At 43.5% G+C, this 18,477-nt stretch overlaps 1 protein-coding gene and 1 non-coding gene across 4 annotated transcripts in view; both read right to left on the bottom strand.

Moving 5' to 3' along the window:
- The window catches only part of LATS2 (large tumor suppressor kinase 2), a 77,464-nt gene extending 59,426 nt beyond the window's left edge, over window positions 1-18,038 (bottom strand). Inside the window, exons 1-2 of one of the 3 annotated variants that reach the window (XM_087814410.1) lie at window positions 17,957-18,038; window positions 3,378-3,910 (exon numbers count right to left, since the gene is read on the bottom strand). In XM_087814410.1, coding sequence (XP_087670536.1) covers window positions 3,378-3,713 — 336 coding nt within the window. In that variant the 5' untranslated portion in view covers window positions 3,714-3,910; window positions 17,957-18,038. Of the gene's footprint in view, window positions 1-1,089; window positions 3,337-3,377; window positions 3,911-8,959; window positions 8,981-17,956 lie in introns of those variants that run through there. The other 2 variants (XM_087814411.1, XM_016203537.2) reach the window with 2 other exon arrangements.
- Window positions 2,579-2,684, bottom strand: LOC148093753 (U6 spliceosomal RNA). The gene has a single exon (XR_015714187.1). It is a non-coding gene; the product is annotated as a U6 spliceosomal RNA (small nuclear RNA).
- Window positions 18,039-18,477: the final 439 nt, after the last annotated feature.

The raw sequence follows: 18,477 nt of genomic DNA, 5'->3' as shown, positions 1-18,477 counted from the left end.
CCCACCATGCACTGAGAACACAAGTCACATGCTTCTGAGAAGCAGAAATGTTACACATATTAACATTACTGCAAAATCAAACAAGTGGTTTTTAAAACTTTGTCAGGAAGAAAAAGAGGAAAAACGGGTAATTTGGGCATTTAAGACCATAAAGATGAACAGAGAAAGTGAAACTAAATGCTATAAAAAGTAAAAGCTGCCCTGGCCAGGTAGCTCAATTGGTTGGAGCACCATCCCGATACATCTAGGTTTCAAGTTCAATCCCCAATTAGAGCACATACAAGAAGAAACCAATGAACACATAAATAAAGTGGAACAATAAATCTATGTTTCTCTCTCTCCTTTCCACTCTCTAAAAATCAATAAAAGATAAAAATAAAATAAAAAGTAAAAGCTAAGTTGAAGCTATTACTTATTCCAGTAATATGAGTATCCAATGACACAAAGTGACACTCATAACCAAAACACATCTTTCCACTTCCTTACATGTATATTTAAATAAAAGCGCCTTCCTTAAGGAAAATTAATCTATTTACCTTGTTTTTTCCCCATAAAAATTATGTCTTCAGTAAGTTATGTGAAAAAGATGAACATTGTATCATTTGACATCTATATTGCCATTACATAGACAACACTTAAAAGTCCTTTACTTTTCTAGAAATTTCTATTTAAAATATACACATACCTGCTAGTTACATGGGTGTAATTTGCTGGGTAAAAGTCACTGAGTTATACACTTAGGAATCATGTATTTTTTTTAACACAAATTTTATTGTAACAAAATTTTTTTAAAAAATACTCATCTATAAACACTTAAATATTTTCAGTAAGTCTTAGTCCAAATAAAATGGAAAAATGTGTGTCTGTGTGTGTGCATGTGCAACAGACAGACTACTGCATGTGAGTGTGTATCACCATTAAACACCTGTAAGACCTCAGGAAAACACTGAGTTTATTGCTATTCTGATGAATATAGGGTTTAAAAAGGTACTTAGACTCAAAATACAAGAGAACAAAACTGAACCTCAATTAATAGGTACTACAATGGGAGACAAAGGGGAAAGCTCCAATAATAGGAATTCTTTGTACCTGTTATATTGGAATTTGAACAAGCAGCTTTATTCAAGATACACACAGCTCTAGAGGTGATGTTGATCTTTTTCTCTCACATTATCTGGGTGGACAGAGTGAGTTGACTTTCCAACTAGAATTCTCTGAAAGCAAATACAACCTCTGCTGGACAAAAAAAGTCTGAGTTGGACGATAACTGTGAAGGCAAAGCAGTTTTAAAGTTTTATAAAGTAACACTATACACCAAACTGATTGAGTTATTTCAAGAGTATTAAATATGGTAAATGTAGTCTTTTCTGGTAACAATTAACATAAATTAAATGTTGATGGGAACTTTACTGGTGTCATGAGCCTCAGTTTAACTGTACTTATATTTTACTGTATTGGAAACAGCACCAGCTTCATTATTTCTTGCACTGTAATTATCACTAATGGATTTTACCACAATGAGATCCCACCTGTATTTTGGATTATTTGCTTGAATTGTTTCTTTTTGTCACAGCTGAAACACAACTGCAAAGAACACCTAGCTCTGATCACCTCTTTTGTTTGCAAGTGATTTGCAGGAGAAGAGTTTTAGCTTTGCTCTTGGGCTGCAAGTCTCAGCAATGTCAGTCCAGCATTTCCCCAGGAGCCCCCTGACCCCCTCCTCTCAAATAACCAAGCTGTGTTTGTCAGGGGCTGTACCTGGCAGCATATCTTGTTCACAGTCAGAAAGGTCATGCCTTTGCTGTCAGCTTCCACTGCTAGGATACTCCATACCACATCACTCATGACCCTGGGCCTTATAAAAGCAACTCTCAACATAACAATTGCTCACTATACACAAGTTAGTCACAGCATACCCCAAAGTGTCAAGGAAGGCCCTACAAAATACATGGTTAGTTTCATGAACACATCATCCGAGAAATTAAATTCTCTAGGTAAGTTTTATGGCAATAAACTACAACAGGAAGGTTGAGATTACTTTGAGACATAACAGAGGTCCCTGTTAGCTTTTTCCTGTGACTGTGATGCCAGGAATGCATAATTAGAATATTTCTAAGAAACTAAAAGTGCTGAAGCCATCCTGATATACTCTGACCATGAAGTCATAATTTTCCAAGGCAGCAAAAATACCTAAGCTATTTCCATTTTTGTGCAACTGTGACTATTCAGATGATAGATGGTAATAAAGGATCGGCTTTCAGAAGTCATTTTATAAAGCAACTAAATTTTTACTAGTTACATTTTACTAATTACATTTTTACCTTGGCTCAACACTGGTTCCATTTTATTTTATTTTGTGTGTTTTTTATTTTTATTTTTCAATTATAGTTTACTTTCAATATTATTTTGTATTAGTTTCAGGTGTGCAGTATAGTGGTTAGACAATCACATACTTTACAAAGTGGTCCCCCCAATATTTCCAGTACCCACCTGGCACTATACATAGTTATCACAATATTACAGACTACATTCCCTATGCTGTACTTTAAATCCCTGTGACTACTTTGTAATCACCAATAAAAATATGGAACACTTCATGAATTTGCATGTCATCCTTGCACAGGGTCCATGCTAACCTTCTCTGTTCCGTTCAATTTTAGTGTATGTGCTGCTGAAGTGAGCACTGGTTCCATTTTATATGGCCTTGCCCCTCAACCTGGATTTTATTCAGCTTTGTGAACTGCTAAAGGATCACAAAGGTACAGCTATAAGTGGTGAATTTATGCATAATTAGTTCCACCTCCATTAATGGTCCCTTATTCTTAAGCAACTGAGAAATTAGCCTGTGCTGCCACCATTTCAAAGATTTCTCTAGTCTTTTTCACTTCTTAATATACAAAGTTAGATGTACTATAGTTACATCTCTTATAACAGCATATCAACTATTTTTTAAATAGCAGAAAACAGTTAAGGAATTGCCAATTTGTGTTAATCAACCTTCCCTTTACTAAGTAAAAAATTAAAAATGCACAAACCAAAAACAAGGGAAACCAGTCTCCTCTTCCCCAGGACAGTTTAGAATAAGCCCAACTAAACCCCACAGAAAAGACTCCATGAGAGAGCCCTTGTCAAGGACAAAAACAGGACATACACTGGGGTCCAACTCAGCAGTATTCAGAAACTTCTGGATCTTGCCTGAACAGGAAAAGCAGCTAAAAAGACCCTTTTGGAAAGAAAGTGGAGAACAGTTCAATGATCCACATAGAGGGCTTTGGGTTTCTAACCTGGAAACCCTTCTCTGAGTAGTGAACCACTCAAAGCTCCTTCATGGGGAACCCTTACTGTGAAGTCCACACCAGCCCTGGGAGCTCACCCACCTGGTCACAGCCAGCGTTCACCAGCTCCTGTAGCATCTGTCGGTTCACTTCTGCAGCTGCGGGGGGACCTGATTCATTGGCGAAGGGCAACAAGGAGTATCGGATCTCCCTCAGGGCTTTCTGGTATGGGCCAAACTTTGGGGCAGCTCTCGGTTGTTGCTGCCGGGCAACATCCTTGCTCACCAGGACCTTGGTGTCCAGGGAAGTGTCGCTTAGTCCCACAGGCGGCCCCTGAGTGGAAGACTTCGAGGGCTGCTTCAGCCCCTCACGAATTTCCTGGAGTCGCTGCCGACTGTTTCCAGAGTAAGTCGTGGCAGGAAAAGTCTTTGGCCTCATTGTTAGTCCAGTTTCTTCTTACCATAAATACAATCTTCTTAAACGGTTTTATTTTTAAAAACTGTGAACAGTATCAGTTAGTTGTAAACATAGTTTCAAAATAATTTCCTTTTAAACATTTTCTTTCCTTCAATTTTTGTAGTTCCTATAGAGAACTCAAAAGTTTCTGGAGCTTTCATTTTGAAGATCATCACTATCTGAAAAAGAAGATGGGAAGACAACGTTCATTTGTGCTTTTCACATGATGTTAATAACACTTTTCAGAAATGGACAATAATCTTGAAAATATTCCACTTGGAAAGATCAAGAAAGAAGACATTACACGTCTCAGAAATGACAAAAAAACTGTTGGACTCCAATTAGAGCACATGACATCCAGGGTTGCCCCAAGATGTTTCCTGAACTATGTAATCTGCAATAAAGCCAATCTCCACAAGTTGGCATTGACAAATAAATATTCAACTCAAGGCAAGAATTCTTCACTGTAATATAATTTCATTTTGAAATCCACAGCTTAAGTATTGGGGTTAAACTTTCTTACATGGGGTCTTGAATTTCTGGCTTGTTCCTAATAAGCAATCAACTCCTCCTGGTCCATACTGCTGTCCTTTATCTCGGGGCTTCACCAACCTCTCACCTACCTGAAGCTGTGGTCCATATCTTTGGAAATTTTTCCTTATAAAACCCTCACAAATTTCCTGAAAATCATCACTATCTGAAAGAGAAAATGGGAAACTTATCACACTGAAAGTGTCCTATATTGTAATTGAAAGTAGTTCCAACCCAGCCAGCGTGGCTCAGAGGTTGAGCATCAACCTAAACCAGGAGATCACAGTTCAGTTCTGGGTCAGGGCACATACCAGGGTTGCAGACCAATTCCTAGTAAGAGGCCTGCAGTAGTCAGCTGATCAATGACTCTCTCATTGATGTTTCTATTTCTCTCCCCCCTCCCTTCCTCTCTCTGAAATCAATGAAAACATATTAAAAAAAACAAACCTACAAGACAACCACAATTATGACCTCCATTAAAAAAAAAAAAGTTCCAGCACAATGTATCAGGAGACTTTCACAGTAACTACTTCTTGATTGTTTATAAATATGTCAACTTCTTACCAGTACTTTTACCTAAATACCAAAGTAAAAATATCTTTCTTATAGAAATTGATACTTACATGAAAGGGGACTAGTAGGTGTTTTCTTAGACATGTGGGTGTTTTCTTAGAGTGCACTGTGACCAAATTAGGAACAAATTAAAGCTGTAAGCATAGATCAGCAACAGCTTTAGCATTTTCCAAGTTATTACACCTACCTACCACAGGCCCAATTCACTGTACACTGTTGTTCTTGCATTCAGAAAATAAAGTCAAGACCAACCCCCGACAATGCTCTTAGCAGCCAGCAAAGTTTCTAGCTCAAGTCACTTATCTGGGTGACCTTGGGAAAGTCATTTAACCCCCCACACCCTCCCTCTAGGGAGCAGATGACAACACTTGGTAAGGGATGGGGGTGAGTACTGAGTGAGACCATGCACGTGTCTTAGGAGATGGTTATTCAAATAGCTGCCACAACCCCAGCACTGAGGCCCATAGGTGGTGCTCTCCAGGCTGAAAAAAAAACTGACCCAGGGAAGAGCATTCTTTAAAAGGAGAGAAAGAAGGGTGCTGAACTTTGTCTCAGTAAAGAATTTTAGAACTATGAAATGAAACTGCTTCAGATGTTTTTATCTGGAAAAAAAAATCAAGCTAGCTAGTATTTAACCAGTATTTACTATGTGCCATGTGCCAGGCTTGTTCTAAAAGTTTTATGTGAATTAAAGTATATAGATCTATTACATAACCATATACAACAGCAAACCCAAAGACATGACATTGAAATCTCTATTCCTTTTTTAAAGGTGGGAGGTTGGAGGGTCATAACCATCCCTCTTTTTTTTTTGTTAATCCTCACCGGAGGATATTTTTTCCATTGATTTTTTTTTTAGAGAGGGTGGGAGGGAGAGAGAGAGAAAGAGAGAAACATCAATGTGAAACGCATTGATTGGTTGCTTCTCACATGTGCCCCAACGGGGCTGGAGATCAAAGGGGCTACCTAGGTATGTGCCCTTGACGGGGAATCAAACCCAAGACCCTTCAGTGCTTGGGCGACACTCTAACCACTGAGCAGCACCAACCAGGGCAACCGTCCCCTTTCTCAAGGTAGCTGAAGACTGACTGCATTTAGAAAGAAAATACCAGACTAAATTAAATTTTCAACACGAAACCTGTATTTTAGTGCATGACATCTACTATATTAAAGTCACTGAAAGGACTGTTGTAAGGCTATGCAGGTAGTGAACTACAGATCCAAGTGCTGAGTCCCCTGGGTCTGTGTTGGCCATGGGCCAGAAGCATAGAACTCTGCTTAATTGGTGTAAAATGGGGCATATTGCAACCACACTCATTTCAGTGGCTTCCTGGTCTAAGCATCTGTTGTGAAATACCTCTTTCTGAAACCCCAGTTCATATTTCAACAAAACATGAATGGAGACTCCTGAGTGATGATGTCTGAGAACTGAGGCACAAGGTATGGCTTCTCCTAGGGGAATTCACACAAATCATTTGCATTCTATCTTTCCTTTCCTTCCCTTTCTTTGAAAACTAAAACAAAAGAGATAAATCTTCACAATAAACAATTAAGGCAAAGGAGGGGCTTGACAATAAGCAGATATACTCATCCCCACCACACCCACCACCACCATCCACTCATATACCCCACCCACATACTATCTACATTTACCAACTGCCTAAATCTCTGGCACTGCTGGGATAAACAAGAATAAAATCTTTCCTCAGCAAGTTCACAGTCCAGTGAGAGGTGAAGGTGTGGTGGGCAAACAAACAGCTTCAAAGAAAAAAAGATGCCCAAAAGGAGAAAAAAAATCACTCAACAGATGGGAGAATAAAGGAGAAAGTCAGCAAACTGAAGCAGAGCTAACCAAATCTGAGGGTAGGAAGAATGGATTTCCAGCCAGAGGGAACAGCATATACAAAACAGCAGAGGAATCTGTAGGCTGCAGGCACCACCCATCCACCAAGTTTAGATCTATGGGGTGGAGGCTCTTCCTGAAAAGTACAGGAGGGATGAGAAGAGGAGGTGCACAGGGGCTGGATATGGAAGGATCTCTAAGGCCATGTTAACTCTCTGGACTCAGTGCAGAGATGGCAAACCACTATCTGCAGTTTAGCTGAGTAACCTGGCCAGAAGTGTCCTTTAGAGAGCTGAGTCTGGAAGCCAGCAGGAAGGTGGCCTGGAAGGGACAACCACAGCACTACAGGTAGATGATGAAACCTGGGTGAGGAGCAGCAACCCCTGGGAGCAAGGGAGGCTGGATTCAGGAACTAGTTACACCTTGGCCCAGGGTCTGGGCTTAAAGATATAGATGGGGAGCAACCACCACATGGAACATTTACCCAGCTAGTGACCTGCTTACAGAGCCATGAAATGGAGCAGTTAGGGTGAGGGAAGGAGAGCTCCTGTCCCTCCCAACTGGTATCTCTTAGAACAGCAGTAAATGACCATCAAGTGACACCAGCAGACTAAAGAGAGGGAGCTAAGAAAGGGCAAAGGCTACAAGAGATGGCCCACGTCAAAGAAAAAAGAGTTGTGAGGAAGTCAAAGCCAGGACACGGGACATCCTCACTGCCCAGCCTCACTGGCAGACACAAGGGGAGTCAGGGACAGCAAAGGAAGGAGACGGCTCTAGTTGATTCTAAAGCTTGAATGTGCTCCCTAGAATTCAGTCTGAAAAGGAGCTATTGAAAGCTAGAACAGCAGTGAGGCTTTTGGGAGGAGGTAGAAGTAATGTATTTATGTTTAACATACTTTTTTTGTTGTTTTTTTTAATTGATTTTAGAGATGGGGGGGCATCATTTTGTTGTTCCACTTATTTTTGTATTCATTGGCTGATTCTTATATGTGCCCTGAGTATTGAACCCTCAACCTTCGTGTATTGGGATGACACTCTAATCAACTGAGATACCCAGCTGGGTCCATACTTTTTAAGTGCACAAAACATAGATTGACATATGTTCACAAAGAGCACACTCTTACAAACAGCATCTGGGTCAAGGAGTCTATCACTACAAGCCCCACCCTCCAAAGACCAATGCCTCAAGGAACCACCCTCACAACTTCTAACACTAGGGGTTAGTTTGACCAATTTTTGAATCTTATATCCATGGGCTTACATGGTCTATACTCTGTATCCCACTGATTTTGTTCAACACCATGTCTGGTTATTTATACGTGATGTGTGGCAATAGTGTGCCAAATTGTTCATTGCTGAGTAATATTCCGTGGCATAACTATACCATACCTATTTATCCATTCTGTCACGGAAGGACATGTGAGTTGTTCCTGGTCTGGGGCTACTGCAAACTGTGCTGCTGCCTTAAGGCCGCTGATGCCCACATGGCTCCAGCCCCAGAGCTATGAGGAGTTGAGTAAGTGGTCAGCTCCAAGACCTTGCTTCACCATTATACCAAGTACTTCCTGTGCAGTTACTGGCAGAGCCCCTAGTAGTTTATGTGGTACTTTTGTGGGATTATAACAAAGTACTCCTTCCTCAAGTAATTGTTTTACTACCATATTATTGTACAACATGAGCAGCTCTTACCCTAGGGAGCCTTCCAGAGCCCTGTGGGCAGCAGCCTGGCCCACTCTTAGATATACCGACACCACATGTCACAATCCATCACACCAGGTGAGGGGAAGCAAGTAAAGTCCAAATCAAATGAAGAGTACGAACTAGACCTCTAAGGCACAGGAGAGAAAGTAATGGCCTTAGTACAGTCACACGGGAGGAGTGTGATCACATGTGCTCTCCAAAACATGTGCATGACGTGTGTGCCACTGACTCTCTACTGCTGTTCAGGTTTTTGTGAGTGGCCCAGAGTCTCCAAGTGGGCTGAGCATGCCCTCACACAGTATCTGTATGATGTGAAGCATGCCCTTTCATGTGCAGGGCCCTCGGGGGGTACACAACCTGAACACCCACACAAGGTGGCCCTGTTACTAGGTCTTAGGGATGCAGAAAATAATGACCAACTTCTGAGCTTACAGTTCAAGATGGGGAGGACAGACACAGAAGTTAATTATTTAAATATGGTATAATACAAGTGACAATAAAATTTTGCCCAGCCCTAGCCAGTTTTCTCAGTGGTTAGAGCAGACTGAAGGGTCCCAGGTTCGATTTCAGTCAAGGGTACCTGGGTTGCAGGCTGGATCCCCGGCCCCAGTCAGGGCGCATACAGGAGGCAAGCAGTCAATGTGTCTCTCTCGCATTGATGTTTCTCTCTCTCCCTTCCATTCTCTCTGAAAAGCAATGGAAAAAATATCCTCAGGTGAGGATTAAATAAATAAAAGTACAGAGCTACTGCTAAACAAAAAAATTTTTTGTCCCAAGAATTATGGAGTCTGAAATATAGTAGTAGCTGGAGGGTAAGCTAGAAGTAGGCAATTCAGTAGTGCTTAAGAGGTGGAACCTAGAGAAGCTGGTGGTGTTCACTAGAGAGATGGGCTTGAAAGATGAAGCCCAAGTTTCTGGTTTAGAAACCAGAGCTGATGACCATCAGGACAGTGGAAAGCTTCAAGAGAGCAGCCAGAGTGTGGATGGAGGAGGGCAGCTATTAGGAGGTGAGGATAAGGCTGGTGGAGGTTGATTCAGAAGATGGCTGTTTCAGTGCAAAAAAAAAAAAAAGCAGCTGGAGGTTGGGAGCCTGGATTCCGCCCAGCTCTGGCACTAGCTCTGTGTGATATGGGCTTGCACTGCACCTCTCTGAGCTTCAGTTTCCTGCTCACTGACAAGCCTTGCTCTATTTGACAGAGCTGCTCTGAGGATCACAGATGACAGTGTGTGTGGGATCACACTCATCTGTAATGAACAACACACTAGACAATGATTAGAATTACTAGTAAGTCCAGGACCCAGAATTAAACAAAAAGGCTTTAATCAAGTCAGGAAACAAGACCAGGGCAAAATGCAGATGGGCGTAGTGAAAAAGGTACCAAAGTGAATGTAGAAATGGAGGTATTTCATGCTCAGTCCAAGTGACTCCTCTTTAAATGACTGCGTGATAATGTTTAAAAAGTTAAAGTACTGGCAGAGGCAGCTTACCCCAGGCACACCCCCAAACTTGTCCCCAAGGCTCCCTTTTCTCTGACTTCTTAGTGACCCAAAGCAGACCAGCCTAGGCTCATTTCCCCAGCCCTTTCTTGTTTCACTGTCCCCAGCTTTAATAAACACTCTCTAAAATTCAGAAAAGAAAAAAAAAGTTAAAGTGTCTTTCTCTCATCTTGAAAGAGAGAAAAGCAGAAAGGAAAAGCTGAAATCATTAGACTTACTATTTGAAAGCTGCCTGCAGCCAGGCCCAAGGTACTGTCCTGAGCAGCATTTGAGCTTCAAGGAGCTGCGTGCCTTCCAAACAACCAGAACCAGGTTCAATCTGGGTGACCCTGGGCAAGTTTAAAGGTGCCAAATTCTCCCTTACCTCTGGAACTTGGCAAGATGGTTCTCTCCACTCAAAACAAATTTCCCTCCCTGCTGGACTCACTTATATTCCTGGAATTCTCAGCTTAAAAAGCCCTTCAACAAAAGGGCCTTCTTGCCCCCCATCCCCCCACCCCATCTTAGTAGCCCTATTCACTCTCAATCCTCCCCCACAGCAGCACTAGTACAGTGTGACATGATTGATGTGCCTGTTTCCCCTTCAATCACAAGAACTTCGAGCTCCATAAGGGCAAGAGCACCTACTCACTGCCTGTCACACAGGTCCACAAACCCAGGAAGCATCTGTTGAATGAACACATGAAATCACCTACCCCTGTGAGTCTGTCCCCTCCAATCCTAAACCAGTCATAAACCCTGCCACCAAGGCAATGTAAAGAAGGTATTGCTGTCCTGACGGGTGGCTCAGTTGGTTGCAGCATCATCCCATACACCAAAAGGTTGTGGGTTCGATTCCTGGTTGGGGCGAGTACGGGAGGCAACTGTTTGTTTCTCACATTGTTTCTCTCTCTCTCTCTCTCTCCCCCTCTCCTCTCCTTCTAAAAATCAATAAAATAAAATAAAATAAAATAATAAAATAAAATAAAATGAAATAAATAAAATAAAATAAAATAAAATAATAAAATGGTGACACAGGAGAGCACTGAGTATTACATGACTGTGTATGCATAAGGCACTTGGGCAGTAGCAGTACTCTCTCTGATAGTTAGGATGCAGGTCCAAATGAAATGTTCCTAAGTGAAGTTTACATGTAACTATTATAGTCTGATAACTATGATGCTGCAACATGGATGGACCTTGAGAACATTATGCTCAGTAAAATAAGCCAGATACTAAAGGACACAGACTGTATGACTCTACTTGCATGTGGCACCCAGAGCAGTCAAATTCATAGAGACAAAGTGGAATGGAGATCACTAGGGGCTGAGGTAAGAAGGAGTTACTGTTTAATGGGTACAGAGTTTCTGCTTGGGATGATGAAAAAGTTTTGAGTATAGAATGTGGTGATGATTGCAGCCGTAATGTGAATGTATTTCATGCCAGTGAACTGCACACTTATGAATGGTTAAAATGATATTATGTATATGTGACCTTGATTTTTAAAATGGAAAATAAGTTGCCTAACTATTCACATCTAGCTAACTAGTGTTTGAACAATAGTTTCCTTTACAAACATAGCTACATGATGAAAAGACTGGACCTTTGGACTGGGTACAAAGTCCCCTGGCAGAGGGAAGCCTAAATTGCCATGTACTGCACACACCCTCCCTAACGCACTGTCACCTCCATGTTAGGACGCTGAAACATATAGTGGGGAGCGGCTTCTGCAGAGTCCCACTCTTGAAGCCCACGTGTCTCACAAACATTGCAGTTATAAAACCAACCAGCACAGGTGATACCACATTTCTGTGCTGATGTGTGTGTTTATGCCTGAACCAAGAAATACCAAGTCCATGCTCCCCTAAACAGAATCTAGATCAGATGTCCTGGTGTCTTTTTCCCCCACCAACACTTTACAATAAAAAATTTCAAACATACAAAAAAGTTTGAAGAATTATTCAGTGACACCCTATAAGCCCACCACGGGAGGGCTCCTTGTGCGGAGAGAGGAAAAGGATACCATGCCCTGTTCTCATTTTCTTTCCATCTCCTTCGTCTTATAGGATGCACTGATCCTAGGAATACCAGAGGTATTGTCCCTGCCATTTTAAGTAAATATATAAAATAGTACCTATGGACAAACTGTGTTCTTGCCCAAATCATTTGGAAAGGATGAAGCTTTCCTTGGTCTCATAAAGAATGAAAGTATTTTCTCAGCTTGAGACCTTATATTTTAGACTTTAGTTTTAAGACAGTGGCTTTCATGGCCAAATTATGAACTTCTGAAAGGTTTTTCATGAAAATACTCATCAGTCAAATTAAGATTACAGCTGGAGATGAGCTACTCTAACACACTACTATATCTTTTTTTTTTTAAATATGCCTTTATTGATTTCAGAGAGAGGAAAGGAGAGGGAGAGAGAGAGACAGAAACATCAATGATGAGAGAGTCATTGATCGAGCCCACAACCCGGGCATGTGCCCTGACCAGGAATCAAAGCCCGATTGCCTGGATCCCAGGTGAACGCTCAACCGCTGAGCCACGCCCGGCCAGGCATTACTATATCATTCTAATAAGAGTTAACAAATGGAAATTTCCTTTCATCACAAATTTTATAAATATGACCATAAGGCCTCATTGATGTGAACTTTAAAAATGAGGGTATCACGCAAAATAAACTTTGGACATTTCTTTGGTATCATCAACTAATTTAAATATACTTTAAAAGAAACTTCAAGACACTGGAACTTTAAGACTGCAACACAACTCATAGAACAAAACACCTCATTTTCAAATTTGGAGCTGAGACAAGTACTAAATCCTACACTTAGTGTACATAGGTGGCTCATGTAAAAACAGTATGAGAGCAGTATGTTAAGCATCCCTTAACTTGGCCCTACCCAACCCAATCCTAGTTCTCAATCCAATCCTAGAAAATGCAATCAAATGTTCAAGAATTTTTATTCTAATTTCTCTTAATGCTTCATGAACCCACACTGGCTGCCAAACGCAATCAAGCACCAACCAAGGAACCAACCAAACCTGTGTATCTCAGGACCTGCACCTGTTGGCGTTTTTAAAAACAGAATTTCTTGGACCTAAAATTCCAGTTAATCTTTAAATCATATCCTTACTATAATTACCTAGCAAAGATGAAACTAAATCAGGAAGACAGGCCAGGCCTTCAGTGTGTCAGAGTCATAAGCCACTAGGCTGATGTACCTGCCAGGGCTGTGCAGGCTCAGAAACCACATGACAGGGGGCTAACCCTCATAATGAGGATCTCTAGGGTAATCAGTGATTAGATTTCTCTGAGAATCCAGGAAAACTCTCCAATGAAGTGTCATCACAGTGGGTTTAGAGGTGCCATATGTGGGTCAAATACTCTGCTGGACATTATGAGGTCTCACCCAGGTAGAACAGGTCTCACCTCTAAATAAAGCTTACAATCTAGCCCTGCCTGGTTTGGCTCAGTGGTTAGAGCATCAGCCCTTGGACTAAAGGGTCATGGGTTTGATTCCAGGCAAGGACACGTCGATTGCAGGCTTGGATCCCTGGCCTGGTTGAGGCATGCATGGGAGGCAACCAATTGATGTGTCTCACATCAATGTTTCTCTCTCCCGCAGCGCCTCCCCCCCCCCTCCACTCTCTCTGAAATGCAATGGAAAAAAATATCCTCAGCTGAGGATTAAAAAAAGCTTACAATCTAGGGGGAAAAGCAAACCACCACATTCTCCATTACCTCTGTATGTGATATCCATATGATATAGGGTACAGGATAGGTCTCATATTCCACTCTAGACCCCAGCAGGGATTTTTCACTCTTTGAGAAAGCCTTCCCTCCTGTGCACCCCCTTCCCTCCAAGTTTCAGGTATACCCAGGTAGGAAGTCAGAACACAGAGGTAATACTGTGTGTAACTTTCCAAAGAATCCCAGTGCACGTGCCTATTTGGAGAAAATCTCCGAGAGAAAGGAGTGTTTCACCAAAATTGGAAAGGCTAAGGGATGTGATTTGACAGAGGAAGTGTGAAGCTATTCTTGGAATCTGGAACTTCCTGTGAAAAGGCTCAAACAGAAGAGGAAGATGAACAGGCAGATAATGTTCAGGAGGAGGCAGGTACTATTTGAGTCCACTTAATGAAAGCACTGGAGCCCAGCCAGGCATGGCTCAGCGGTTGCCCATCAACCTAGGATCCAAAAGATCGTGATTCGATTCCGGGTCAGGGCACTATGCCTGAGTTGCAGGCTCCGTCCCCAGTTGGGGGCCTGCAAGAGGCAGCCAATCGATGATGACTCTCTCATCACTGATGTTTCTCTCTCTCTCAATAAAGATATACTTTTTTAAAAAAAGAAAACACTGGAGTGAGATTCATGAGGTATGATGAAATTAATTAGTAATGGAATGTGCTGGTCCATAGCATTCCAGCTCAAGATAACTGCCTAGAGGCAGTAAGACCTACACTCCATTCAAAAGCCAACTTATATTCTTTTTTTTTTCTTAAGTATGTGTTTATTGATTTTAGAGGGAGAAGGAGACAGAGAAACATCAATGTGAGAGAGAAACATCAATGGTTGCCTCCCACACACCCTGACTGGGGATTGAACCCTCAACCTGGGTATGTGCCCTGACCAGGGATCAAATCAGTGACCCGTGCATGGGACACCGCTCAACCAACTGAGCCACACAGACCATGGCCCAACTTACATTCTTAAGAAGATCCCTAGCATCCTAATTCATTTAGAGGTGATAGCACATGCCTATGCCACAATATTGTATCCATTACTTGACAATAAATACAAACCACTGCTACTAAATATGAGACTTTTCATTTAGCCTGCAGAAAAATTCCTGTGAATGTCAAATATTAGCACATAAGGAAAAAGTTTGCAATTAACTTAAAAAAATCACCTGTCACAATTAAGTTGACGGTCTAGATTAGGAGTGGGGAAGATCCAGCACCAGACCATATATCATTTGGTCTGGCCCTGCCAAGGCAACTGCAGGTGGGACTCAAAATTCAATAAATCTGGGAGCTTTTCTCATAGCTAATTTTAAAGCTGATAATTTTGTATGGCCCGTGAATGATGTTATAAATATCCAAATGAAAAAAGGTTCCTCACCCCGGTCTAGATGGTAAGTGACATAAATTTTTACTATAGTGAATGGCAAACAGTAAAGCAATGTCAGAGTTCCATTCTAATTTTAGCATGACAGCCATTATATCCAACATTACCTTGTTTTAACAATACTTTCAAAATGAAACTATAACTCAGATAATATTAGCCTTCAAAGTACTGAGAGAACTGCTGACTAGTAGTAAACTAGTGGCCCAAGCAGGGCTTCCTTCAAACTCTGGGAGCCACTCACAGGTGCCCTACATAATAAAGCCTCACTTCGTAGGCTGCACCCACCCAGCATACAAGGTGATGGTAACCCCCACCCCCACCCCCAACCTGTACAATTTGAAGGCCCAATGTTGAGAGAAATTACTAAGAACGAGCTTTTTTAAAAGGAAGGAAGTTCAGAGAATTTTTTGAGCTGGAAGTCAGTCACTGTAGGAATTATCAAGCTCAACCCTTCATTCTGCTGATTAGGATATTTTGCTCCTTGTTACAGCAGATTTACAGTCAAGACAAAGTAAATGCATAGAATTATCTTCTGTATTCTGAGCCCACAGTTTTAAAAAAATCAGTAAGGAATACTGTTTAGAAGTTTCATATTATTATAACCATGAAATAAACTATAAAAGGAGCTTTCAAAAACTGTGCTGGTCTGAATTTTCCAGGAAAAAACAGAACACCCCCCCCCCCCCCAAAGCTTCCCAAAATCCTTCTTGTGTGTTTACAGCAAATTTATCAGTGGTCAACACTCACTCCACCACCACACACACAGTGGGATTTAGGAGCCCAGGGCTGGCTATTTACAACACAGCATTTAAAATAACAAGGCATCTTATTGTAAAAACAGTCCCCTCCCACCAAAGGAAAATCCCTCCCACCAACCCTGTGATTTGCTAAGAAATATGTACAGCTCCAATTTACGCTTCAGTCAAACTTTTCAAACTAGATAGAAAGCCTGGAAGAGTCCCTTTTCCAGTTGGTAAATGCCATGATTCTAGTAATTCACTGTAGTAATTTTGCATGACATCTTCTGCTCAGATACCACTTTATATTGCTTAACATTTGGAGATTTATTAATATTCAGCAACTTTAATTTCAAAAGAATGCTGATTTATTCTTTAAACAATGCTGATTTATTCTTTAAACAGCACTCTATATACCTGGATAATGAGACCAAATTGTATGAAGCTAATATAGTGTCTTGTTAATAATAATTTAAAATAGGCTTTGTTAAACAGTCTGCATTCTTATTTTGGAAGATCTTTCTGTTACTACCTTATTACAACAATTGCTAAAGAAGAAACATAAAAGATAAAGCAGCTTAGTCTCTTGATTTGGCACTGAGAAAGAGTGGCCCACCACATAGGGATTGAAGCAGAGATTTTACTAAAAATATGGAGCCAGGTCTATTTAGTATAAATTTCCTAATAACCTGCCACCTGTTAGTTACTTTCTCCATTATTAAAAGGCCCCTCCTTGCCCCGGTGGGTTTGGCTCAGTGATTAGAGCCTCAGCCTGGGACTGAAGGGTCCGGGGTTTGATCCCAGCCATGGGCAGGTCCCAGGGTTGCAGGCTGGATCTCCAGGCCCTTGTTGGGGCATGTGGGGGTGCTACCAATCTATCCATGTTTCTTTCTCATTCTCTCTCCTCCTTCCATCTGTTCCACATTCTGAAAAGCAATGGAAAAAATATATCCTCAGGTGAGGATTAAAAAAAAAAATTTTAAGATAATAGCTGTATGAAGATCACACCCATTTTGTGACTTTCCATTCAAATTTTAGTACATTCATGTTTCCTGGTAAAATGTGGAATAACTCTGCTTTAAAAATGTACATATCCTCCGGCCAGCTCAGGGGTTCAGCACTGACCTATGATCCAGGAGATCGGGCTCCATTCGGGGCAGGGTACATGCAAGGGGGTTGCAAGCTAGATTCCCAGTATGGGGCAGGCAGGAGGCAGCCGATCAATGATTCATCATTGATGTTTCTCTCTCTACCTCCCTCTTCCTCCCTCTCTCTGAAATCAATAAAGACATACTTTTTAATAAAATAAAAGTAAAAATATACATATCCCGACTGCTCTGGGAAAAGCACTGCTGGGTCCTTGGGTTTTACCTGCCAAATGCACGCTGTGATTTATAAGTGAAGGTTAAATCATTTTAAGTCAGGATTCCTGTGACATTCTGAACGCTCTCACTTCTGTCCCATATGAGGATGAAAATGCCAAAGTTTTATAACACTTTGTCAACATAAGCAGACCTACAAACAACGTGTACTTCCACGGTTGTCCCAGCAAGAAAGGACTTGTCGCCGGACAGTGGGCGGCAGGAGACTCGGGACCCTAGCCCGCACAGGCAGGTGTGTTCTCCCCAGGCGGGATCCACCGCCCCGGGCACTGGGACGTGGGACCGTCCCGACAGCGGAGCCTGCACAAGCCGGCACGTCCCCGACGGGAGCGCTGTTCCAAGCAGGGCTCGAGGAGAAGCGCAGGGGAGAGCGTGAGCACAGCGGAGCCCGCCCTCCCGAGTCCCGTGGGGCTAAGTCGTGTGAGGCCGCGTCACAGTGGCCAGACCCAAGCCCCCGGAGCCCGCCACTGACCCGGAGTCCGGGCCGCGGCCGTGAGGAGGGAACATTCGGGGCGCTGGCTGGGCCCCTGAGGAAGGGGGAGGAGACGGGAGATGGCGCGGCCCCAGGATGAGGGGGAGGGGACACGCGACGGCGCGGCCCGACGGGGGAGGGGACACACGACGGCGCGGCCCCAGGAGAGGATGCGTCCCGGGCTCCGGCGGAGGCGGGCCCCGCGCGGACGCTGTCCCTCGCCGGCCCGCCCCGCGCAACAAAGCGGCGCCGCCCGCCCTGACCTCCCGGCCGCCGACTCGGGCCCGCGACGGCGACCAGGGCCACGACGACGCGGCGGCGGCGGCTTCGGGCGGGGCCCCGGCACACAACTTCCCGGCCCCGGCTCGCCTGCCTCACCTCGGCGCCGTCTACCGCCGCGGGGGCGCCCTCGTCCGCGGCTCCAGGGCCTCGCGCGCCGGGTGACCCGGCGCCGGTGGCGGCAGCGGCTGGTGGCCCCGCGGAGACTCGGGCGCCCCGGGCGGCGGCGCGGACGGCGGCGGCTCCATCTTCCCGGGTGCTCGTGCCTCCGCTCAGACGCGCAGACCCAAGTGGGACATTCGCTACATTGTTGGCATTCCACGGGCGTCACGTGACCGCGCGTCACGGTCGGCCTGCCCCGCCCGCGCTTCCTGGTCCCGCCGCCACCTGCGGCCCGGCGCTGTCCCCGCCCGCCCGGCGCCCAGTACGAGTCGGTCACTGTCCCTAAGGCCGCGGTCTCTGGAGCGTCTCACCCCAGCCTGGGTGCGGACAGGAAGTTAACAGGCCCGGGGAACCATCGAGTCGGTGTCAGCCCCCGAAAGTGAGCGCAGACGGGTACGCAGCTTCCGAGCCAGTGTATCAAGTCACAGAGGCCGTGAGCTAAACGCCCAGATTCAATC

The sequence above is a fragment of the Miniopterus natalensis genome, chromosome 2 (assembly GCF_054644295.1).
Source record: "Miniopterus natalensis isolate mMinNat1 chromosome 2, mMinNat1.hap1, whole genome shotgun sequence".
NCBI lineage: Eukaryota > Metazoa > Chordata > Mammalia > Chiroptera > Miniopteridae > Miniopterus > Miniopterus natalensis.
This window is presented reverse-complemented; position numbering and strand designations above follow the sequence as displayed.